General features: G+C 38.3%; 2 protein-coding genes across 3 annotated transcripts in view; one reads left to right on the forward strand and one right to left on the reverse strand.

Annotated features, from left to right (window-relative positions):
• Window positions 1–135: 135 nt before the first annotated feature.
• Window positions 136–26320, forward strand: part of CHDH (choline dehydrogenase) — a 463978-nt gene continuing 437793 nt past the window's right edge. Inside the window, exons 1-10 of one of the 2 annotated variants that reach the window (XM_013947494.2) lie at window positions 136–215; window positions 1955–2081; window positions 3056–3181; window positions 4719–5528; window positions 5980–6131; window positions 9917–10046; window positions 10670–10804; window positions 11995–12137; window positions 13014–13116; window positions 13666–14382. In XM_013947494.2, coding sequence (XP_013802948.1) covers window positions 3160–3181; window positions 4719–5528; window positions 5980–6131; window positions 9917–10046; window positions 10670–10804; window positions 11995–12137; window positions 13014–13116; window positions 13666–14084 — 1914 coding nt within the window. In that variant the 5' untranslated portion in view covers window positions 136–215; window positions 1955–2081; window positions 3056–3159 and the 3' untranslated portion in view covers window positions 14085–14382. The remainder of the gene's footprint in view (window positions 216–1954; window positions 2082–3055; window positions 3182–4718; window positions 5529–5979; window positions 6132–9916; window positions 10047–10669; window positions 10805–11994; window positions 12138–13013; window positions 13117–13665; window positions 14383–26320) is intronic. The other variant, XM_013947504.2, reaches the window with a different exon arrangement.
• Window positions 18416–26320, reverse strand: part of CACNA1D (calcium voltage-gated channel subunit alpha1 D) — a 211740-nt gene continuing 203835 nt past the window's right edge. The window contains exons 48-50 of the mRNA XM_067303775.1: window positions 23461–23582; window positions 21538–21858; window positions 18416–20593 (exon numbers count right to left, since the gene is read on the reverse strand). Of these exons, the coding sequence (XP_067159876.1) occupies window positions 20300–20593; window positions 21538–21858; window positions 23461–23582 (737 nt within the window). The 3' untranslated portion in view covers window positions 18416–20299. The remainder of the gene's footprint in view (window positions 20594–21537; window positions 21859–23460; window positions 23583–26320) is intronic.

A 26320-nucleotide genomic window follows, 5' to 3' on the forward strand; every position in this document is an offset into this window, starting at 1 on the left:
GAGTGGGGCCGCGGCCGGGCGGGACGGGACGGGAGGGTCGGGGAGGGTCCGCGGCGCCATGAGGGGGGCGGGCTGGGGGAGACGCGGCCCCGCCGGGGGAGGGGGGCAGGCCCCGGCCGCCCCCTCCCCGAGGGCCGGGCCTCGGCCTTGCTGGGCCCGGGCAGCGGCAGGGGTCGGCGCCTAGGATCGTTCGTAAAGTAGGCGGAAAAGGCGAGGTAAGTGGGCTTGGACCGTGGCAGCAGTGGACGTGAAGTTTCCCGCAACGCTTTCGCAAGCGGGCGGACTTTTTTCGCAAAGCGAAACTTCGCTGCAGACACTCTCACAGGGATCAGCCGGAGCTGCGGGTCGGAGCGGGAGAAAGCAGGATCCGCTCTCACCCGGCGTCGCTCCTCATGGCTGCGGGGACAGGCCCGGCAGGACAGGCCCGGCGGCGCAGCCGGCGTCCCGCAGAGATCCCCGAGGCTCTGCTGCGCCCCGGGCTCTGCAGCTGCCCGAGGGGGCCTTTTATCGTCGTGTTCACCCTGGGGAAATAGGGGAGAGAGCAAAAGCTCAGCCGGGGACCACCCGCTGCTTGCGTCAGGCTTGCTCTGAAGGAGCGCGGGTCGGGTACCGCTCGTGCGGGGAGGCCGCCGGCGGATGGGGATGCGCACGGGCCGTGTGGCAGAAGGGCTTGTTCCCCAAAACCAGCGTTTTAACGAGTCCCCCCGTGGATGCTGGATTCAAATCGAGTCGGATCGGTTTGATTTTTGACCTCCACGCTTCGTTTAAACCACCGAAATTCATGAACCACCTACACACCGATTCTCAAATTCGCTCGGACACCATGGTCTGGACACTGTAAACTGACTTCACTCCCTATTTAAGTTTTAAAGTTCAAAAAGTGATTCTTTACTAAGTGGACTGGCAGTGTAATATTTGAAATATTTTTCCAACTTAGGTGAATTTATTGATATAAAACAAGAAAGCAAAAAGACACCCATGAAATAACATTTACATCTAAATCTGATCAACATATGTGATGAAGTAGACTCAAAATACTGCAACACTTACTTGAAAGAAATACTACGTATACCATTCTTGGCTGGCAGTTCTCCCTTCTAGCCCAGACAGCGACTACTGTAACTGACTAGGCACAGAAGGTTTTTTTTTTAAAGTCAGTCTTATTTCCAGTTAGATTAAAGAACAGGACAGTGCTGCTTGGCTAACAGTAGTGCTGTCCAGTGTCCTGTAACTTCCCTAGAACCACTTTCTAACTGTCCTTTTGTTCGTAAGACCCCCTAGGAAAGCAGCTTGCTCTTTTTGTTGTGGACTGCAAGTCCTTTTAGTCTAAAAGGCTAAGAGTCAGCGCAGGAACATAACTCCCAGCACTTCATCTTAGCTTTCTCACAGAGAGGGCAAGCTGATCTAGTCCTTAGATGGCCTACACAGCCTTGTAGGTAACTTTTTCTCTCCTTTTTGCTTCCCCCCACCTTTTTCAAAGAGTGAAGTAACACTTTCTCCATCTTTCGCATTTACATTGTCCCTTAGAAAAATACATTTTTGTACATAGCCCCAAATCAACAGTCATACAGTTGCAGTGTTAGGTAACTGGGTGAAAAAAATAAATAAATAAATTGGGGTTTATTTACCATGCAAGCCTGATAGCTAAATGCAGTATGTTACAATGTTAGAACTGGCCCCAAACATGTAATTTTGGAACTCCATAGACCACTTTTAGTTATGTAGCTTACAACTACATACATTGCTCTTGTGTTGTAGCAATAGAATTTTGCTGCTGAGATGTTCTTCCTCCCCTCACTCTTTTTAAAACCACTGTCTTTAGGCCCTGCTTAGAAGCATCTACCTTTTTTTTTTTTTAAATAAATAAATAAAGTGAGGTACACATTTTTAAGTGCTGAAGTACTCCAGTGAATACGCGTATGTATATTTTATGTTGCTGCATGCATTTCTGCAGGTCTGTTAACTGATTCCTGAGGAACACCTTACTGCATAAGTTCATAAAGAAGGCATGATGCTTGGGAATCCAGATAAAGATGTACAATAATATCCAGAAAGACCAAAAAGACAACTTCTTGGTGGTGGTAAGTATAGAGCACTCCTGCAGGACCAGGTTGTTTAAACCTCCCTATTCCTGTTGTTTTGACACAGCCATTACAATGCTTAATCAGAGCTGGCCTTAAAACTAAAGCTCCTTACTGGGCAAATTTCATAGTCAGCTGTCCCAGCACATCTCAGAGCCTCAGGTGGATCTATTTGTTGGGATAGTAACTTGATGTTTCCAGTTCAGTAACTGGAAAACACACATTCAAATACAGTTCCTAGGAACACTGCACAGGTTATAAGTTCTTGGCAAAAAGAACCAAATAAATTTAAACTTTCCTGTAGTTTTAATACGGCCATAGGTGTAGCAGCCAGCACTTTGGTCAGGAGGTAAAGTAACATTTAGTAGCCTTATAGAAGCCACACCAAAATAGGCTAGGTTTTGTTCTGGAGTTTGTGAACTCCAGATATCTAAATAATAAGGTCAGCCGTCTTTAGAACCAACATCTGAGAGTTCCTCCTTCCTCAGAGGTAAGTTTGAATACTTTACCTGTCATGGTGAACCTTCGCCAGCAAAAGTGTAACTCACATTATAGAAGTGAAGTATCTTTCCCAGATTGCCAGGACCCAGGCCCATATTCCACCGATACCATAAGCCATATGCCTTCTGCTGTTCCCGAAGCAACAAAATACTGCGACCCACCAATTCTGCAGTTTAAATGCTGTAGAATTGTAGTCCTCCCAATGACAAGTAAAATAAATTAGAAACAAGTAAAACCTCTCTACCTTTTGCTTTTTCCTCTGCTGCATCACAAGAAACCACCAAATCTTCCAGTACAGGAAACACCCACATGAAAAACAGTCCCCTACCTTCAGCTGGGATCCATTTTGAATCTGCCATATGAGAATCAGGTGTTTTGACTTCTGAGTCTGAGATCAGACCTATCCCCTGCATTCTTTTTTTTTTTTTAACAGAGCAAATTGTTTTCTGATGTAGTTGTTTTTCATTTTGTAGAAGTTTCAGAATTTGTACAGCCCATTACAAGTCTTCCTAAAGCAGAATAAGTAAGATGTATGCTTCTTCCCATCCTTTCCCCTTGAGAAGAAAACTATATTTGCATGTGGGATCTTACATCGAAGTGTAAGTAAATACAGTTGTATTTGGAAGACTTTTAAAATTTGTCAGGAGCCTGCACTGAACTTAGTTACAAAGTTGGGTCTTAAGTGATTCTGTGTCCTATCACAAATTGTGCATTAGGATTTCACCCAAGAAAATGAGTATAGTTCTGTTCTGCCTTTAAGTAAGAAAAGGCTGATTATTTCAGCATCCTTAAGACATGTTTCCTTTTAGTGAAATTAAACAGACATTTTATAAAAATACAGGGCTTAAATTACAAAACATTGGATAACTATGAAACTTTGATGTATGGAAATCAATAGACTACTGAATTCCTTTCTAAAAAATTAGATTGCACAAGAATAATGTAGTACTGAATAGATTTCCAGCACAAAGCTTGCTTAACTTTCAGATGGGCAGCACATTACAGTGTTCCAGCCTCTGGATAGGTGGCTGTGTACAGAGTCCACAGTGACCCCTTAGACAGAAACCATGGGCCAGGGAGACAGACTTGTTATAGCTTATTGGTTAGGGCAGCCAGGAATATCCTTTTCTACTGATTGATTATACCAAGAGAAATGGCTGCAAGGGGAGAGGGTGAGAGAAACACACTTCAGATTGGCTAGTAGCATCAGTACTTGGGACATTTACTTACCTGGGCTGAATCCAAAATCTTGGATTCAGTCCCTGTATTTGAACCTCCTACTCAGCCTCAGGATCTAGTGGTATCAGACTGTACCCAGAGCACTTCTGCAGGATCTGATCTTAGTAAGGAGATAGGAAGCCACCAATGTACAAATTTTGCCTTTGCCTCAAAAACCAGTCGTTTTTCACTTTCGGGATAGCTGAAAATGAGGTTCACTGTTAAGCATGTATTTTGTGGAGACATCGTCCTAGGTGTGGTCTGGCAGAAGCTACAGTGGGCATACTCATCGTTTCCACTGTCATGAATTGGCCATGCAGGATCACTGACTGACAGAGAAGTTACAGAGAAATTCATGAGATGATTGTTTTTTGCTTAAATTCTCATCTACTAGAAGTAGATGAAGTGAGACTACCGGACAAGTAAAGGTTTCCATCCTTTATGGTTTTGGCAAAGGCTTGAAAATGTGCCTCATGTATCCACCTCAGGAACCAGAAGCAAGTCAAAAGCAAGCAAACCATTTTTTTATTCAGTTTCATGGATCTTTGAACAACTGTGTTTATCAAGATTAGGAATGGGATAACATGAACTGCTGTGGAAAGAAGACATTCTGACCTGCTATATCTTTCAACATCCACTGCCCTGTGCAAAAAAACTACTGTATTTTACAATAGTTGTAAGGAGTGGCCCCTTTTCCTGCGGTTCTCACATTTTTAGTAATTTTTGGGCTTTATTTCTGTTCTACATATGGGAGTCTGCATAACTAATCTGGGAATAAAGACATTTGGATTCTGTTTCTGCTAAGTTGCTAAGGAATCATTAGCATGTACACCTTTCATGTTGAAAACAACTGACATTTTAGAGGTCTTACATTGTAATGATTCTTACATCTTATTTGGGACTTTGTTGTTTTTCTAGGGCAAAACATTGGATTTTATGACAGAAGTTCTACAAGAGTGATGCTATTAGTAAAGATGTCATATTTAATCAAAGGAGTTAAATGTTACAGTCCTGTGATTGAAATGCACAAAGTAACAGGAGCTCTGTTTAAAGCACGCATACTAAAGAACACCTTAGGCAGCAATGAACAACAATTTAAAACCTCACGTACGTTGTCAAAACTTAGTTCTGAAAACACAAACTCTCATAATTACGTCATTGTTGGAGCTGGATCAGCAGGGTGTGTTTTAGCCAACAGATTGACTGAAGACCCTCTCAGTACTGTACTACTTTTGGAAGCAGGCCCTAGAGATACCCTTCTAGGTAGTAAAAGACTGATGTGGAAGATTCACATGCCTGCTGCATTAACATATAACCTCTGTGATGAGAAATATAACTGGTATTACCACACAACATCGCAAAAGCATATGGATAATCGAATTATGTACTGGCCCCGGGGCAGAGTGTGGGGTGGCTCCTCGTCTCTCAATGCTATGGTGTACGTTCGTGGGCATGCAGAAGATTATAATCGGTGGAGCAGGGAAGGGGCTGTAGGATGGGACTATGAGCATTGCTTGCCTTATTTTAAGAAGGCACAGACACATGAACTGGGACCAGATCAGTACAGAGGTGGAAATGGACCCCTGTATGTGTCAAGAGGGAAAACAAACCATCCTCTTCATCATGCATTCCTGGAGGCAGCCCAGCAAGCTGGGTATCCGTTCACAGATGATATGAATGGTTATCAGCAAGAAGGATTTGGCTGGATGGATATGACTATACACAAAGGTAAATCACAAAGGTTTCCTTAAGTAATTTATGTTTCTGAAGCATCAGTGGTACCTTGGAAAGCTTTGTGGAATACAAACGTGTAATCTGCACTAAATGCCATTTCATTGTTTGGCTTAGCAAAGAGTTACTGCACTGTAAATTTACTGCCTGTTCATTTTACAGCAGCTTCCTATCAGTGTAGTGTGTGTTTCAGTGAAAATTATATTGGCTTACAAGTCTTGATCCATAGTTAATTTTGGAAAGGAGGGTAGGTTTTCAGAACGTCTTTGTGAAGTTTGTCATGTTAAAATAAAATCTTTAGTTATTACTTTGCATCACATTTGCTTTGAACTCTACACGAGACTGTTTTCCCCTTTTCCCTATATAAACATCCTGATTGCTATTGGGGAAAATCTTGAAGATGACTGAGCATGACTATTTTGATGTTTAATGTAAATATATGTTGCAGGTCAAAGATGGAGCACAGCTAGTGCTTACCTTCAGCCAGCCATATCACGCCCAAATTTGTCAATCACAGAGAAGACAATAGTAACAAGAATCTTGTTTCAAGGAACAAAAGCCATTGGTGTTGAGTATATAAAAAATGGGCAAAGGATAAAGGTAAGAAATTTCACTTTCCTGTATGAAAGACATTAGTCAAAGCAAAACTAAAACATTGTTTTGAAAAAAAAAAACATTTGTTAAAAGTGACATCTTACTACACAAAATGTCTGCTTTTGAGGTGTTATATTGTAAGTTTTTTCTAGTATGTGATTCCTTGTCAATTATTTTACAGTAGGTGATATTTCAGTTGTATTGATTCAGATATTAACATCCCAGTTATATTTCCCTACATGCCCTCTTTCAGAACTGAGGGGACAGGCCATAACTTGATGTTACACAAGACTCTCTGTGAGGTTTGTAGTTGTAACCTATGCTGTAATCACACACTGTCTCGGCATATTGACTGTTCTGCTGAAATGCTGGTGCTTCTGAAAAACAATTCTGAAAATGCTGTTCAGGCATAGGAAAATCTGTCAAAGCTGAATACTGGAGCCTGAATTGCTCAGGGGAAAAATCCTGAATCATTCGCTTCTACACTGCCATTATGTATTGAGTTTTGGGCTAGTCATGATGAAACATAGTGAAGAAACAGGCCTTGTGGCTGTGCAATGAATTTGCAGTCTCAGTCCAACTTCCACTGAACATGTGATCACGTCTCAAAAATCCTCTTAGGAAAGGGCTCTAGAGACCAAATCAAGAATGAGATTGAGACTAAAAAATGCCCTTTTACTATAGTTGTTTTGATAAGAGACGGTTAAGGTACTTTAGGAACAGTGGAAGGAAGTTTGAATCACCATTACATCTTAATTCTGTAGATAAACAGCAGTTTGTCTTAGAGTCCAGTGACTTCCATAAGACCTAAAACATTCTCATTTCCCTGAAGTCTATAATATTACAGCTGATTATGGAGTATGTAACTAGGAGATTGCCTAAAGGGGATTTGTATGTTAATAACTTAAGATTATTAGTAACAAACAATTATAAAACAATTGAAAAAAGTTTCATAGTAACATGCCTAAAGAGAGGAGAGTACTGGTTCTGACTGTCTGAATTCAGTAAGGCTTACAAGACTAACCGGACAAAGGGTAGTTCTGTCACTGAACACCTGCTAAAAGTTAAAATGTAATATAAACAAACTGTTCTTTCGTCTTCTAATTCGCAGAACAGATCAGTTGTTTTCTAAGTGGATTAGTATAGTGATTATCATTAATAATGTAAAACAAAAGTTACAGAAGTTTAACTGATTTCATGAGAGGCTAAATGTCTGTGAAATCAGTGTCTCTGGTTGCTGTTCTTTTGTCATTATCAAGACTAATTTTGTTGAAGAAAGTCTTGGAAAGGTAACTACATATGATCAAAGACATGTTCTGATCACTGGACCACTTTAACTGCAAATTAGTTTAATTGCTATGAATTTCCATATATACAAGTATATATGTATGAATTACATATCATAAATTGTTGTCTGTATCATAAAAAGTACACCTTCAAAGTATTTCCCTTCCATTTGTTAAACATTAGAATTGAAGGACTTATCTGCTTTTACTTTCTGGAAAATTTTATAGCTGTCAGGATGGAAGAGCTAATAATTTTATGACATTATGAACATCGAGGTGAGACACTTGATTGTATTAAAATGTTTCTGTTTTTACAGTCTATTTTGGAATAAAGTTAAAAGATCATCTGGCTGATTCAAAACCCATTCAAGCCAGTGGAAAGACTTAACTGATTTTTGTAGACACTGGGGCTGAGGAGAGCACTCAGGAATCCAGTAAGCACTTTAACAAAAACAGGGTAGGTAGACTGAGCATTCATGGAGCTTCTGAGTTCAGAATCAAGCAGAAGAGTATGTCTAAAGGGCAAAAAAAATATGTTTAATGCATCAGACTAAATAACCACTACAAAAAAGATTCAAAGTCAGTTTTTCCCCCTTGCCTGTTACCCTTAAGCCCAATGAACGACCATATATGGGCTAGGAATAACTATAGTGCTGACTTTGCAGTAAGTGCAAATCAAACTTGCATTGTTTGAACTCTACCTGAAACAAAAATAATACATATCAAAATAGTAAGTTTTGAAACATGCTTTTAGCTAGAAATAAAAATCATAATGTACACTTATGTTACCTGACATACAGAGTCTCTGGTACCTTATATAACACACAAAGTACAGATCTCGGTATTGACTCAGCAGTCCCAGATATGCTGTTTATTAGTCTAAACATATGAGTAATTGCCCAGACCAAAACAGGATCGGACAAAATGTCAGCACTGGCTGTACCTGCAGCAATTTTAGATAATCGATCTTCTTACTAGATTTTCATTTTATTATGAGGAAAAATCTCATTCAGCATCATTCTGTATAGCTGAGGTGTCATTCAAAAATAATAGAATTACTACAAGTTAATATGCATTCCATGCTAATCTGTTAACTGTCACTGTACTACAGAAACAATTAGCACTTTTTTTTCATGTTGCTTTAGAAGCTAAATATCCCATCTAAAATGAAAACAAGGAGCTACTCATCATAGAACCTTAAATTCTACCAAAGAGGACAAGCATGCAGCTGAGCAATACAAGATTTGTTTCCTTGCACCCTTGTGGGTTTTGCTGGGTAATGAGAGGAGGTTCAGAGGCCTAATTGTATGCCTAGTCTACTGTGTGCTTGGTGTTGTCAGACGGATATATATTCGCAGATCAATATTATGGTACTACTTCTGCAAATGTGTATTGCTCTAAAACATTGAAATAGCTGAGGTAGCTTTAGAATTTACATCAGATTTAAATTGTTCCTTACTTTTTATTTCTTCCATGGTGAATTTGTTCTTTCATCAAGATAGTGAGCCTTGAATCTTTCTTTTCTAACATGCAAGAATGCTATTCAGTTGGTGTTTAGTTTATAATCAACCACCTAAGTCAGTGTGCATACAAATGATATCTCGTATGTCAACAGGCAAAATACCTTCGAGTAGGGAGAACAGAGTGCATCGAATGGGTGTGTTCCTGAGCTATCTCACTGCAACAGAAAGGGGTAGTTTGAAAAAGGCCGAGTTCACCCACATCACCTTCTTTCAAAGAGCAAAGGGAAAGGAAGGAAAAGGGAAAGAAGATGTGCTAGAAACATTGCAGAGAAGGTTTTAGAAAAAGAACTATGCAGCACAGAAAACTGAATCAAAAGCAGATTAATAATTTAGCAGCCTAAGTAGTGACCAGCTCAGGGGCTAATACTCAGACTGCTCTATGAAAAGTCTGGTAGTAAAACAGAATATACATATATATATACACATATACATACATACATACATATATACACACACGCTGTCAGAGTTTTCACAGTTGTGTGTTAGTGACTGAGGGGCTTCTGAGGACTCAAATGAGCAGAGAAACCAAACATCAGTCTTGGTTCAGTTGAGGAAATAAGTTCTTGAGGATTTTTGAGCTACCATACCTCTGAATTCAAAATGTCCTTAAGAGTGTCAGTTTTTATTTACTAAGCCTTACTGAAAATGGAACGGATGCTTGGCTAACTGATCCGATCATAGGTACTTTTTTCCTGGCAAGGAGCACCGGAGTTGCTGGCAGCCATGTTACTGGCTGAACTACAGTTTGAGCACATTATAAACATGGGAATAAATATGGAAATGATCAAATTGAAAGCTTGATCATTTCTCTCTACAGAAACTTGTGGCAAGATAGAAAAAGCATTTAGAATGAGAAGGAGGCGTGAGCGAAGGGTATCAGAACTGAACCAGAGTGGCATAGCTTAACAGAGCCCCTTGACTTGTTGGCTGTATTCAGATCAAGCATAATAATATTAGGTCTTTTGTGCTCATTTCATTTTAGGCATTTGCCAGTAAAGAAGTTATTTTAAGTGGAGGTGCTGTAAATTCTCCACAGCTGCTTATGTTGTCTGGGATTGGCAATGCAGATGATCTAAAAAAACTGGGAATCCCTGTTGTTTGCCACCTTCCTGGTAATTTTCTTATTTCTTTTCACCTTTCATCTTCTGAAGGATGCAATTCAAAGACCATTAAGTGAATGGATTGACGCCAGGGGATTTTAGTAGTCTTTAGGTCAGGTTGTGTGGACTGAAACTAACAACATTACAAAGTTACAGTGGAAACATTCATTGATTCATCTGAAAAATGCCACTGAGCAGCTTTAAAGCAAAACAGCTTAGTTAGTTAGAATTTTGAAGGAAGAGTTTTGATCTGCAGCAGATTGTCCCATTATCATCTATATTCAAAGATGGAAGGAATAACATGAATTTATGAAAAATATCCTTTAAACTAGAAAATCTGATAATGTATTCAGAGGTCATATCTGGCACTTTCAGAACAAATGTTATATCTGCCATTTAACTTTCTATTTTCATCCTGGTTATGCTATCTTTATGTAAAACTTTATTCTGACATGAGCAAAAGACCAACATGACTCAGGGTCTTGGTGTTAGTCATCACTGCCCCTGTAAGAGGTTAGTTTAGTTCCCATTTATGCTGTTTTCTGGTAGCAAATGTTGTATGTAGCTGTTCTGTGTGAAATAACTTCATTTTTTTCCTTTCTTTTCCCCACACCCCATTTTAACCTTTTAATCAGGAGTAGGTCAGAACCTCCAAGATCATTTAGAAGTGTATGTCCAGCAAAAGTGCACCAAACCTATTACTCTGTATAATGCACAAAAGCCAATTAACATGATGAAAATTGGTCTAGAATGGCTTTGGAAGTTTACAGGTATGAAACAAAATATGAAATTGTTCTACCCTTCGTTACTTTAGAATTATCACAAAGTCTTTTATCTGTGAACTTCAAAATCTGGGACCCTTCATATAAAATTTTTTCATATCCTCTGCACAAATTAGAGCTGGAAATGGGGTTGAATGGTTTCTTTTTCCTAAATCGAAATCTCTTAAAACAAATGTTATGTCTTAGGTAACAAGTGAGGTTTTCATACACTGTTTTTTAATGCCTTAAAATCTTTTTCATTTTAAGAAAAATTCTACTTTTAAATCTGGGCACCACTGAGAAAAGCTGTTGTAAAAAATGAAGAAGAAATCCTATTTAGAAATTGATATCATATAGAAAAAAAGATATTGTGAGCTGGATTCCCTTTTTCCTTTTAATTGTCTGAAAAGAGTTATTTTGTTGCTGTCATCAGAACCCTTCAGGCTTGCATGTAAATTAGAAATTACCCTTGTTAAAATAACACTCTCATTTTATAATAATCCAGCGGTAAATTGTATCTTAAAAGGAATCTGTGAAAGTTATCCTTGAAACCAGTAAAAATGGTTTGGCCAAATTCAGGGCCTTCATCACTTGTAGAATCGTTATTGACCCAAAGTGGCAACTTACGCTGGGTACGTGTGGCTTTTTATCATACAGTAAATATTTATAGAGGACTGAATCATGGTGCCTCTGACGTTTTAAGTGGATGTGAAAATAATATAGTATAAGAGGCAGAGGCACTGCAGGCTCTTCATCCGTCCCCTGCAGCGTGGGCACTGTGGGTGGCTGTTACCTGTGGCGGATGGAGCGGCCGTACTGCATGCGGTGCAGTAAGGATCGGGCTGCTGCGGTCTGTTTCCTGCGCGTCTGGCAGGATCCTGAGACCAAATCTTCATCTGGAGTTAGACCATAGGCAGCGCTTCTGCCAGTTAGAGTGAGCTAGCTGTAACATCCCACTCTCACTCAAATAAGTGGGACTTTCAAAGTTATGCATACTTGTATTTATCTCGTGCTTAAAAAGCAGGTGAAAATGATGCATATTGCTTAAATTACAAGTTGTTCGTTACAGATTTGTATTCTTGCAATTTCCACTGTGAATATGACTTATTCATAGTGGTGAAACAAGGGTTAAGAAGTGTTTTTCTTGGTTTTTTTTATGTCTTTAGTGGCATTTTCTCTCTCTTGTTTACACTCTCTAGGTGAGGGAGCAACTGCACATTTAGAATCTGGTGGTTTTATCCGAAGTCAAGCAGGGGTTCCTCACCCCGACATTCAGTTCCACTTTCTCCCTTCTCAGGTGATTGATCATGGTCGGGTTGCTTCCACTATGGAAGCTTACCAGGTGAGTTGTTGAAGGATGTATTGCAGTAATGTTCTGTAGCAATTAGCAAGGAGGCTTACACTTTATTATAAATGTTGATAATTTGGCTATATACTGAATTTTTCAGTATTATATAAAAGAGGCTGGCTAATCCCCTTCACTGGGGGAAAAATATGGACTTACTGTCTGATACTGCTACCAAAATTATCTTGCCATTTATCTCTGGGAAAGTATGGAAGTCTTGTACTATTATTTGTTTGCGCTGTACTGTAGTACCACAGTGCTATGGATTAGGATACTATTGGGCTAGATACTGTACAAAACCAAAACAAGGTGTTCCCTTTTCTACTACAGTTTAGGCAGAGGTTTAAATTGGGGGGGGGGGGGGGGAGAGCAATTTATTAATTGGTGCAAATCCAAGCCCTATTTTAGAATGTAATATTGTCCTTTTTTTTTTTTTTTGCTTATCTTACTTTTGAATCAACAGGGAATGTAGATTCCCCCAAAAATCTGTGCTAATGCCAGGGAACTGTCACTGAATGTACTTGTTCGTTCTTGCTAATCTCTTTTCTACAGTGGTGATAGTAATTTGGTCCTCTGAATGCTCAGCTACTGCTAAATTGGAATGATTGTATTTTAAATGAAAAATCACATTTTTTCATTTAAAATTTAAAAATCAGTTGAAAACACAGGTATGTTTCTCCCTTCCCACCATGCAATATCATATTTACAACTAATTTACATAAAATGGAAAAGTGTTCATATTTTGGCCTTTTTCATTATCCCTCTTTAACACTTGGTTAATTTTCAAAGACAGTTCGAATTGCAAAAAAATCACACTGAGTTCTGAAATGTGTCGGGTAGGACTGGGTCACAAGCGTTGTGTGGGTATTACAGGTCCATGTGGGACCCATGAGGAGCACAAGCATGGGCTGGCTAAAGTTGAAGACTGCAGACCCAAAGGCCCATCCTGTCATTGAACCTAACTACATGTCAACAGGTAAATGCAGCTTCTCTTTGTTCTTATGTCAGCTTAATGCCTTCCTGTTTCAGTAGCAGATTTTCATATCTATTCAACCCTGATTCAGAAGTGCTGATTGGTGCATTGTTACTTATTTTCTACTTATAAAAGTCAGTTAGTTTTAAAGAGATCATTGTGCAAAACACTGGGTGAATCAAAAAGAATTCCCTGTCAGGATTGCAGCACCCTCCTCTTCGTCTCATCCCTCTCCTCTGCTGTGGAGGAAGGGGTTGTGCTTGTTTCTCTGTGCTGAGGCTAGTGTTCTTGGCTAGAAAGCGAGTGCAGGGAAATAAAGAACAATTCTTTGCTCACTTATTCTTGGAGTGTGCAATACAACTGACAGTTTTGCTCACAGTGACTGTAAATATCTGTGATTTTGAAAAAAGTTCTGCTTGATTTTGGTTTTCAGTAATAAGTGAGGGGCTTCTCCATTTTTTTTTTCTTTGATGCCATTGTTTGTGTTATGTACAGGGAAGTATAACTAAGTGAAGGGAGTACTTAAACGCATCTTATTTTCTCTCCATACAGAAAGAGATATTTGGGAATTCCGCCAGTGTGTCAAGTTGACCAGAGAGATCTTTGCTCAAAAAGCATTTGAAAAATTTTGTGGGCCTGAAATTCAACCAGGAAACCATGTTCAGTCTGACAAAGAAATAGATGCTTTCATAAGGCAGAAGGCTGATAGCGCTTATCATCCTTCCTGCACCTGTAAAATGGGTCAGCTTTCAGATAGCACTGCCGTAGTTGATCCCCAAACAAAAGTAATTGGAGTTGAAAACTTGAGAGTAGTAGATGCCTCAATAATGCCTAGTGTTGTCAGTGGGAATTTGAATGCCCCAACCATTATGATAGCAGAGAAAGCCGCAGATATAATTAAGGGGCTCCCATCACTTCATGAGAGAAATGTTCCTGTATATAGGCCCAAGACCTTGGAAACCCAGCGATAAACAATGTTTTCATCTTCTCGCACCTTTTGCCACTTTGGCTTTCACCCACGTGTTGGTATCTCATACTGGAGCTGCCCACAAAATAAATGCCATGCAAAACAACATATCATTGTTAAAATAGTTATTAATTTGATTCACTCCCTGATCTTAGACTATCTAATTTTTTTTAATCATTTGGCTCAAGCTGTTCATTTTAGTTAGACATGGCTTTTGCGGTACAATTTTAAATTTTTGTTGAAGAGAAGTTATTTCTAAATGATGGGTCAGCTGCACATACAAGCCAGACACACTGTGTAATGCATGTTGTTTTGAAAAATCACTATGTTACACCCTGTTGGTTAAAGGAGGGATTTTTAATTGTTGTAAGCAAGTTATCCAGGATAACAGCTAGCCAGTAATCCCCACATCCTGCAAAGACTGGCTAAGTAAATGTAAGCATTCATTTAAAACTCTCCCATTCACGGGACAAAGTAGTATGTATTAGAATTCCCACATACCTGTATGTGCCCAGAATTTGTCAGATTTCTTTCTTTTTTTTTTTTTGATGGGAGCAATGCGCAGTTTACAAACCCTCACTGAAAGTCGGCTTTAACCATACTTAGCATTCTTAACTATACATAGCATAGAGAAAGAAGATATACATTGTACTTACCAAACACTTGAATTATTTTTCTAATAAATGCAGAACACAAGCTGATATTTGTAAAAAGTACATTGCAAAACTTGAATCTCTCCTTGCTTTTTGGTATGTAGCTTAGCAGCATTCCATTCACAGTTTAAGCTGGTTTGGTTGTACCAGTTTATCACTTACCGCAGCGCTTGCAAAAGAATTTTCTCAGGAAATATTCCAAATGGTGCCTGACTATTGCACAAGCTTTATTTAAAAAAAAAAAAAAAATAGAGCCAAGATAGAATTAAAATAAAAAGTTACTCAAAGTCACTGCATCAGGTCAGATACAGATGATATGGGAAGAGGTTTTTTTTGCTTTTTTTTAATTAGGGAGACAGCTTAGTGAACCAATGCTTATACTTTAGTTAGGAATTAAGTCTTTGTTTTACTATTTTCAGATGTGTAAAGGAAGGTATGTCATCTTTCATGGCTGTTTTCTGTGTAAATCTAACTTTCAGATACTGATTAAAAAAACCTAAAGAAATTGAACTCAGAATTGTATGGATTTATTAAGTATTCTAAAATAACTACTGACTAAACAGTTGTCAAATTATAAAGCAAATGCTTCTGTGGCCTGACACTTTACAACAGATAATGTAATCATAATCAAGGAACTGTTATCAGCCTGCAGAGGATACGCTTACTACATGCACTAACAGAAAGCTCCGATAGTAGGTCAGCATCCAACTTTTAGAAATTGCTGAAAATACTGTAAATACAGAGTTTAGAGCTGTGAGCGAGTAACCCTCTTACAGTTTGCTCAGGACTTCCAATGAACAGAAGAATAAACTTTTTTCCAGAAAAAAATGGAATTTTACACTGTTTGAGCAGATTGTAAAAAACCTGCTGACTCAAATGTTGGCTAGAGGGACAACTGCAGATGTTTAAGGCAGATACTTCTACCTGGTGCTGCTGCAAAGCAGTGGTGGGAAGCCCTGCTACTAACTGAGGAAAAAGACTTCATTCACTGGAGTATCTGCATAAAGAGTAAACAGAAATACTGAAGATGGGAGACGACAACAGTGAACTCTGCTCCTAAAGGAGTCAGGTAAACCTCTTCTTTTTGATGCATTCTTTAGGAATAAGGGAAAAGCAAGAATATTTTAAGTAATAGGTGATTGATTAGCTGTGTCAATAAGATAATCTGATGCAACTGCCTTTGGGGAAAGAATGAACTTTGTATGGTCTGCCTTTTTATGGGAAATAGCTTTTATTTAGGACTTGTGCTTTTAAGATTTTTCATTTAAGGTATCTTAGTCTCATTTGGAATAAGGAGTATTAGGATACTCAGAATAACATATACTGGCGAGACCGCAGTCCTGTACAGTAGAAATGGGAAGCAGTTTGGAAAGACTGACTCTTGAAGTTCCTGCATTTGCAGATTAATAACATGGGCTTGCACGGTGGGAATTGTTATTATACAACTGCAGAGGATTAACTCGCCACTGTCTTACATAACTTACTACTGGACACACACAGAGCCACACACTGGCATTACATCAAGCTTTAAAAGATCAGGAAATAGCAAGCTTACATATACATGCCAAATTGCATGTGTGTCTTATGTTCGGGTACCCACTGCTGCACTGTGCAATCAGATAATTAGTCATTTCTTCCAAAACATCATCACCTTTTCTAGCAGTTCTAGACATATATAGACATCTTGCAAATTCCTCCCCTTCTAAATACTTAAATTATTTTCATTGCTCTGAAGCTGTAGTTGCTTTATTGATTTAGGCCCCACCGATACTTGCTGTTGAGGCTCCTTTATGCCATTCCTTTGATGCAGTCTTAAAGGAACAGCCCAGTTATTTGATAGCTTTAGCTCCCTGGGGAAATCTGTAGGTGTCATGAAACCACAAATAGTTTCTCCTGCACTGTATCCAGTTGCTGATACAGATTTCCTGGTAAAATTGTTTGCTTCTGGGTGAGCTGAGTCTGCTGAGGGATACTGAGAACTGGGACAAGGTACTGTGCAGCACTTGGAGCCTGCTAGCTAATAATTAGCTGTTTTTATGCTGTTTTGCTATGGTGCAGAGGACAGGTGGACTATTCCAGAGTCTTACTTATTTAACAAAATAGTATGGTGTGTAATTCAGTATTATTCTCAGTTTTATCCAGATTTTTTTTTCTGTAAATGAGGAGGAGATACTTACATTAAGTATTCAAAAACAGTTAACTACAAAAGCTGTTTGACTTAAGAATTTGGAAGTTACTAGACCTGCCAGCATGGCCTGAGCGAGCAATGTCCTGCGAGTGAGAACATCAGCATTTCCATGGTAATAGCTTGTTGCAGATGTTTAAGACAGTTGGAGGGCTCTGGCTGGCGACAATCACATTAAGAAAGAAAGGCTGACCAAAAATGTTTCTTCTTGCACACATCTCATCAGTTCAAGTTGCTTCAGTGTAAGAAGTGCTTTTAAAATCAGCAGAACTAGTATTAGTACTACCATTTACAAAACTGCATTTTGTTTGGTTCATGTAAGGCCACACAAGGTTTTGCACACCAGTTTTGGTGGTGTTTCTCCAATTTAGAGTCCTTTCCAGGTGTCTAATTTCAATTGGTCTGCAACCAAATGAGGGAGCTATGTAAACACTGGAAAATTGAGCAGTGAGATTGTATCATGCATTTTCTGTAAACTCATATTTTGTGGAATAATAAAAGCATTTATGCATCTTTCTAAAATTATAATTAAAATAAGTCATTGTAGAGAGAACACAAGCATATCTTATTACAGTATTATAATTTTTAGTCTATATGGTTGTCATCCAAGCTCCAAAAAGACACTGTTCAAATAAAATATAGTACATATATTTGCTTATTCAATGAAAGTACTTCACTGAAAAACAAAACAAAAAACTTACCTGTGTTTCTTTTCTAATGATTAGCTATAATATTTTCTGTCATTATATACACACATATAAACAGTCTGGAAACTCATGAAATATGTTTTAATTATTGAGATGACTTCTAGTTTTTCTGTATTTAGTAAATTCTATGATTGGCAGTATTATAAGTTGCCATTGTTATAAAAATGTGGTTCAGCTGAATCTGCTGAATTTGACACATGCTATCAAAAAACCCAAGGATTTAAGCAACCTGGGTTGTGGGCTGGGCTATTTCCCTTCTCTTTTTTTAATGTTCAGCTTCAGTTGCCATAAAAATGGTTGATTTTTCAGAAATTTGACAGTGGGTGGAATTGTGAAAACTACTCACTGGTATTTCACAGCGATATCAGATCTAGAGAGTTTATTTTGCTCTCCTAGCATTTGTTTTTGTAAGCTGGGAAAGTGTAACAAATCAGAAGTGACTAATGCTGGGTAACCTACCCAAGTGTTTCCTGGCAGAAGGCATAAAGATTTGGTTTTGACATTTTTAAGGGGATTTTATTCAGATTTTCCTAATTATTTTCATAGATTTGTATCTAGGGGAGTGATAATGATGCCCTTTTTCATACAAATACTCTAATCACTTTATTTATGAATGTTGTTAACCAGAAAAAAAAGACAGACTTGCACCTTGTCATAATGTAGACTAATAACTATATTCCACACATTCCCTCCCATTGTCCAAATACCTCAATCAGAATTTAACTTTTGAGCTTCTTGGTGAAAAACTATTAGTAAAAGGAGTCCCAAGTTAAATAAAATTATTACACAGTTTTATTTTGAAGAACATTTTGCATTTGTTTTAATACAAAATGATGTAGGTCAAGAAATAATTTACAAACCTTTAAGTTCTTATCCTGGCATTCAAAATAAGAATGATTCCAGAGGAAGTTTGTAAGGTATTCATAGGAAATTGTTATTATGTACAAAATGTTTATTGACATGTTTTAAACATCACATTTTTAAAAATGTGAACTGGATTGCTATCTAGCATATGAACTACAGGTAAAACCTGATAAGATAACTTGTTAGAACAAGTCATGGTTATCCAGTGCTAATAAAATAGACAGTAGTTTTCAACGCTTTTGATTTTCCTCCAAGGTTGTATGAGCCTCAGTCACATCAGGGTTTTACTGCATTGCGAACAATATCTAAGCCCTCTTTTGATTGCATAAAAATAAATCTTTGAAATAGTACACATAGAACAACAGAAGGGCAGAGGCAACAAAGTAGTATATTTTTCACATAATCAAGGTTTTTTGGTTCTATGAAGAATTGTTTTACCATATTTCTTTTCTTTCTGAGCAGAGTAGTATGCAGTACTGAAGTAAAGCATTTTCATTTACCTGTGAAATAATTTCTGCCCTAGATGTTTCATATCAAAGTAGGTACTTAGGGTGATACACTTTGTCAAAACCAATTGTCTCATGGCCAGTGATACTCTGGCATGAACCTGCTGATTTTTTAATGATTTTTAATATTTACTTATAGCATGGGATTAGTACAAAAATAAAATCACAGCTTATTGTCAATCAAAAAGTTAAAATAATTTCAAATCTTTTACTTTCCAATTATAAGACTGCAGATAGTCAACTGTGCATTCCTTATGTAGAGAGATGCATTTGACTCAAATATTAAAAAAAAAGTGTGTTGTCAAGTTTAAACTTGATAGTTTATCCCAAAAAGAGATTTATACTGAGAAGTGGCTCTATTTAAATATTTATGCTATAGATCTATATATTCCAAGTAAAAATACTTATATCTAGAATTCTGTGGAGAGTTACAATAATCAGGGTCCATAAATATTGCTGCAGTTCAATTACGGTACAATAATTACAAAATATAGAACATCTCTTTACAAATACAAATCATTGTATATTACAATTCATTTACAATAATTTCTACTATATAATTTTTAGCAAACTATCTTATCTAATTCTACTATAACCTGGTTGCAAGTGCATTAGTAAGAATGCAATTATTCCAGTATATTTTGCCCTTAACATGATAGTCATAAAACAGACTATCTGAATGATATTTTCCTATGTAAACTGGTGTTACATATGACAATATTATCTAACTTCTTTTTTCAATGATCTCTAACAGGTAGAGCATGACAAACTATTTTAGAAGAGCAATAAGAAAAGAAATCAGGAGGCAAGTTTGAAAACAAATTAGAATGGATATGCAATGGGTAGCTGATATGCTATTGAGTGCTGAGGTAACGACACTATTGGTTGTCATCACTCATGTAGTTATTTCCCACACAATTTTGTGCTGGACTTATACAGACATTTTCATTGACAAAATCCTGCTCTACTATGACGGACAGCAGCACAAGGTTGAAGGACAGGCAAGATATTACACCTCAGAATCCCACTCTAGCCCTCAAAAAACTGATTGTCAGAATCTGCTCGGTTTCACAATAACCTTTTTCCTACAGAGGAACCAAAGATTCTGTGGTAGGAGACTTGATGTACTGCAGCTCTGATCCCATTTCAGTAACCTGGAGAGAATCTATTTATTAGTTATGGCTTCCTTGAGGTGTGACATCACTTGTACAAAACTCAATCGGTTATTAACTCCAGCTAGTGCCTAGCATCTTTAAACTATGAGGCACTTTTTCTGTTATTAAAATCATTTTCCTTACTAAATACTATAAGCTTGTAATGCATATCATTTCATCAGCTAAGTCTTCTTCATATCGTCCAGTGTCTGGTTCTTCATCGCTGTATCCAGGACCAAAATCTTGAAGCTCATAATCTTGTCTGCTTAAAATGGGAAACATATCCCCATTGGTCCCATTGCTAATGTTTCCATTGAGCAGATTACTTGCTGCACTTTCCATCTCATCAATAGTCATGTCACATGCATCAGCAATCTCATGTTTTGTAGCTGAAACAAATTTAGGGTCCTTTGCATACCTTCCTAGGCCTTCAGATATAAGTACCTGGCAGGTGGAGGGATGAGGGGGGAGAGAATGAAATATTCAGTGCACTTACAGAAGAACAGCTAAATCATTAAAATGTTTCTTATTTATGGCAAATTCTGGAAACTCCATGTTAACTCACTACAGCAACCCACAGCAAAATTGTATATATGAAGAACAATCAAATAGCTCCAAACTGCACTGTATCAATTTTGTAATAATGCAACTGAATCACTTCGGTGATAATGTAAATGCCAGACACTTGGGGTTTTGTTGTTTTTTTTTGTTAGAAACTTAGGAGTCTCAATAAACCTCAAACATCAGCTTGATGTACTAAAGGCAACAGTTTATAAATCCCAGATACTGTAATTGGGGCAACTGTCTGAAAATGTAGAATTCTAGTTTCATTATAGGTACTTAAGAATACATGAAAGAAAGCTGCTGACATCGCATTTAGAATCAAAATTTAACAGAAAGGAAGTGATAGATGGAAGCAAGAACAGTAATTATGATACTTAGAATTTCTATATACTTTTATCTTCAAAGCCCCACCCCCCCTTCAAAGAAGAAATCCCTAATTTTCCTGAATACATCTGCGAATCAGACCTTGTGGTCCTCCTTCACCCTCCTCACCTAGTATATTGACTCACAGAGTTCTTTTTCTTGTATTCGGATTAGTGCAAAAACAGTGATGAATTTGGGCTCTGGATAGAAGGAGCAGATCTCCATCTGTGATACAGAAACCTGACACTAATGTTAAAATTTGGATTCAGTGGAAAACCTTTACAGTATGACAACTGAGAAGAAGTTCCCCTGTCTTCACCTAAAAAGTTTTGGGGTTTGGAACTGAAATACCACATTTTCAGAGAGGTAATGTGGACTGAACTATAAGCTTTTCACAGTTAACACAAAAAACTGAACAGACAGACACTCTTGGCTACTTCAGAGGTTTCTGTAATACTTACCGCTTCTACCAAACTGTCGGCGCTCCTCTGTTTGTCACTATGTTTATGCCTAAAGTCATTAGGTACAGTTAAACTGGCTGGTGTAAATGTTCGGTAGGAAATATCGGGGTCATCTGTGTACCAAGAGCTCCTGTGCAAAGAAGGCAGGCTGCCATTCATCTGTTCTGCAGATTCAGTCCTATCAACTTGGATCAGAGGCGTGTAATACGGCGTGCGGTCCCTGATGGGAGGGGTTGCAGGCGGGGTAGCCCAGGAACGTGTGGAACGACTTGGGGAATGTCTGTGAGCTTTACTGGAATCCAGACCTGCAACAGCCATGACCTGGTAAGGGGAAGAATTTTAAAAGTTAGTCAGTCTCAAAGGGCCCAGGTCAGGCTCATTTCTCATTTCAGCATTTAGTTCAAACCGACTGTTTAGGCAGCAGCTATGCAAAGTAACATTTTCTGATATTTAATAGTCATGTAAAGGAGGAACAGGACTGCAATTGGTAAATTTATAGTATAAAATGGTATTTTTTCTATTACTACTCAGATCATAAAATCTTGGCATTAGCATTAGTCAAGAATAACTGCTTACACAGTATATTAAACAAGGGAAACAGTGTAGAAACAGTCCTCCTCTTCTGTAGGGACAGGGTAGGAAGCTGTCAGCTTTACACTTATAGTTGCTTTTAATCACTTTGCTTTCTTTGGCTTCTTTGAGGAAGAGGGAGCTACTCACCTGACATAATTTACAATTGTTTAAAAACTCTTCTTATTGCTACAAATCCTATAAATCCTCTCAGTCAGCCTGATGCTGAAGTAGGGGATAGGAGACTTGGGCTACAGGGAGATTTTGGTTGGTCATATGAAAACAAATGATTTGATTTAATTTGAAGTAATAACAAAAACTTACTAAAATTCAATAGACCACAGATTACAAAGATTTAGTTTAGATCCGATAAGTGGGAGTAAATACCATATAAACAAACAGCAAGCAATAACCTGATTGACACAAATTAGATGCAGCTTCAGGACAAAGCTAGCATAAGGAATTATTTATATTCATCATATATGTTTCCCATGCTTTCTAAAGGTCTTTTCATTATTCCAAACACAGCATCTTTATATTTCAAAGCATCATCTTTATACATTACAGTGACCATTTTGCACTGTATATGTCCATCATATGACATACTAGGAGCTGCTGTTCTCATTGAACCAACAGCTTTTATGCAGCATGAAATAAAACAGCGCACTTTCCCTTGGCGATAAACCATGAGATTTCTTTTTTATTTTATTCAGTCCTTATTTGGGCAAAACATATGGGTTTGCCTAAAACTACTGACTTAAAGATCTTTCTATTTCACCTGACTCAGTAAATCAGTGGAAGAACTTCAGGAATTCACCCAGATGATCAAATTAAATGCCGTTTGCTTAAGAATTCAAGTTTTCATATGCAGCTTGCAGGTACTGATGATTTTCCAAGCATTCTGGATGGTTTCTCTAGGCTATGGAAATCACTATCTTTTTTAAAATACTCAAATCAGAGCTGATTTATGAGCCACAGAAGATGTGCATGTTGTACTTGCAAACTCTCACAAATGCAGCTAACTTTGAGTAACAGCATATGCAAAGATTAATAGATGGTTGCCATATTATTCAGTCCTGGTCAGAAGGCCTTAGAGTATTCAGCCTTTTTGTGGACACTGAGAGTCATGGCAGCAAACTATTCGCTTTCACTGCTTTTTAGAAGGTAGATATTTGAGAAGCCTTGCATCTAGCAACTATAAGAAAGAGCATGCCATACACATGCCTGGAAGTAGTGCATAGGCAAACAACATAATCCACTAGTACTATTTCAAACAACCATGAAAGTCAGAGGTACAATACAGAAGCTAAAATGACATAATTCATTATTAGTTAAAAAAGGTTTTGGATTTACCTGCTGTTGCATTAAGTGAAGTGGTAAAGCAGTGCGGTGGTGGAAAGAAGGAGAGAGCGGTATGTCATCTTGACTACTTTGTCGGCGGAGGCATTCAAAGTTAAAGGAAGATCGTCTATTTACTACAGGAGAACCATAATTCATTAGGAAAATAAAATACTTATTTTTTTTCTTCAAAGTCCAGTATTTTGAGAAATTCAGTGTGGGTCAAATCTCACCCAAATAAAAAGATACCCCCCCCCAATAAGAAATGTTAATAAATTATGTTGATTAACAGAAGCAGGCGGTGACTAGAAGGTGGAGGACAGATTCCTCACATGAGCAAATGCAGTCCTAGGGAGAAACCGTATGAGTAACCCAACACGACAGGAATTTGAAGCAGCTATGTTTCACACAGCATTTGCTATGCAGCCAATTGGTTCAGACACTACAGAGTTTTGCTGTTAACTGCTGCTCTAATGAACCAGACTTCCCACAGGAAATTGCAACTCCCCAGTTCCTTGGAATTAATGTGAAATATGAAAGAAATATATGCAAGTCAAAGGCAACTAATGTTACATTTTCCTGGTTTCTATTCTGTTGCTTATGACAATGGTAAACCATGGTTTGTACTGTTATGAAGAACATTTACTATTCATGTAAATGCTAGAAAGGAAAAAGCAGAAATCTAAACTGGATCAAGATGTTTGGCCGACGCAGAGATGTTTCAGTTGGTCTCAGCGGAAGTTGCCCAGCAGCCACCCCTGGATATAATTTCTCTGTGTCACTTTCAGCATGAAGAAAATCGTGGTGTTGAACAGCAGCTGGAATCCCAGTACAGCCCCGCAGCTCTAAGCACCATACTGCAGAACTGGAAATACAGCCTGACCGTACAAAGCTAAGATAGAAAATTGTGCTCTCCGGAAACTAATTGAAGCTATTGAAACTATGCTTGGTATCTTTTTTCAACACCCTGAATTTGTGAAAAGAATTGAACATCGACTTAGATCCGTCGCTTAGAGTCATCGTGTTTATCACTAGGCACATAGTGTTGGACACTAATGATCTAGGTTCCCTAAAGAGCCGCTAGAGCAAAACAGGCACCTCCAGAAGTTGATTGTCCATCTAATATGAACTTTATGTCTCTTTTGATTACCTCTACAATGAATCCAAATTTAGGAATGTCAGCCCGAGTCTTAGTTCCTGATCCTAACAAATGCTAAATATCCCAATTTCAAATGAGTAAAAAACAAACCAAAAAGCCTCCTCATCCAAAACAAAATGTTCCATTGCACATGCTTCTCGCCAGGAGAGAATGAAGAACATATGTTAATCACATTTCTCAGTGCACTTCTGGAAGTTGCTCAATTTACTAACTACAGTACTCAGCCAAGGTCTGTATGTTACATTACCTTGGACTGAATTCAGATGCAAGTAGAAACTGCTTAGTGTATTGTTGCAGGTTCTTTTTTTTTCCTGTCTTTTTTAAAGTGAGCACATCAAGGCTTCCTCCCCACACTGAAAAGCACATATGCTAATTAAAAATAATAGGTTTGATCATCTTTTAAACCCTGCTGAGATTCTGAGCCTCTAAAATTTCTCATCTGTATTCCTGAACATTAAATAAATGGTTATGGCAGGAGGCCTGACTCTGCTCTTATGGCATCATACCAGTATAAGTTAAAGGACTTCAGTAAAGTTCTTCCCACGTTACCCTTATGCAAGTTAGACCAGAACAAGATCCTCTTACCCTAGAATATCAAATATCCTCCTATCTAGTACATTTATCTAGTCTCTCATATATAAGATAAAAAGCACTTTTTTTTTCTTCCTATCAGTAAGGTTCCTCTAAAGACATGCCAGCTTAATAGTGTCATCAAAACTTCATTGAAAAAGTTAAACGAAGCCCAAAGGCTGCAGTCACAGGAAGTCTCCAGTCCCCTCCAACCCCATCCCAACACTTCCATGGGAAGACTCAGGAGGATTTTTCCTGCAATGGGTATGGAATGGGTACGTGAAGCATCAATTTCTTTCTTTGGCTTAAAATTCCTCTGCTGTCAGAAACAACTTGTAGAAAGATGTACAAGAGTCTCCTTGCACAGTCAAGAAAACTGTCTGAGGAAACCTTTTGCTACTGGAAGAAAGCCAGCAACTTTCTGTGCACTTCACTCCCATTCATCTGGAGTTATTCACCCTCTGTAGCGGGAGGCTCACATATACTTTGTGCCCTTTTCCATCTCTGCCACTCAAGGTCGGAAAGCCAAACAGCAGAACGCTTTATTAGTCTTGTCCTAAGGAACTGAGTACCAAAAGTGAGGATGCAGCACAAACAGTATTGCTGAAGAGTGTTTCCTTTATTATACAATGTGTTCTTTGCTTCTGTCCTTGACTACAGCTTTCTGTAGCTTTAAATAGTCTGAGACTTTACCTCAGGCAATGTATAAAGATCCCAATACACTTACCTCTGAAGCACTTTTTTTTTTTTTTTTAAATCTGTATCTGCAGTGTCTTCACTGTGTCTGAGACAGTGAACAGAATGAAACCCATCTGCCTACCCCAGGAGTCTGTACAGTCATACTTCCATAGGTAAATGGGCTGTGGGTCAGACTACTAGTATCACCAAAAAAAAAAAAAAAAAAAAACACCCAAAAGACACTCAGGTGTTGCTAGAAATCTAATCTATGTAATGGCAGACAAATCCTAGGAACTCTTCTAGAAAAATGATCCTGAATTGCCTTGTCTTTATGGCACTGGAGAGATGGCATCACCAAGGACATATGTAATAGGCTTGGCTGTGCTGACCACGCTATAGGTAAGAGTAGCGCTGTGGGGTTGCACAGAGCTTGAGTTTTGTTTCTCATGCACCTCCATACCTGCACTA

The sequence above is a fragment of the Apteryx mantelli genome, chromosome 12 (genome assembly GCF_036417845.1).
Source record: "Apteryx mantelli isolate bAptMan1 chromosome 12, bAptMan1.hap1, whole genome shotgun sequence".
Classification (NCBI taxonomy): domain Eukaryota; kingdom Metazoa; phylum Chordata; class Aves; order Apterygiformes; family Apterygidae; genus Apteryx; species Apteryx mantelli.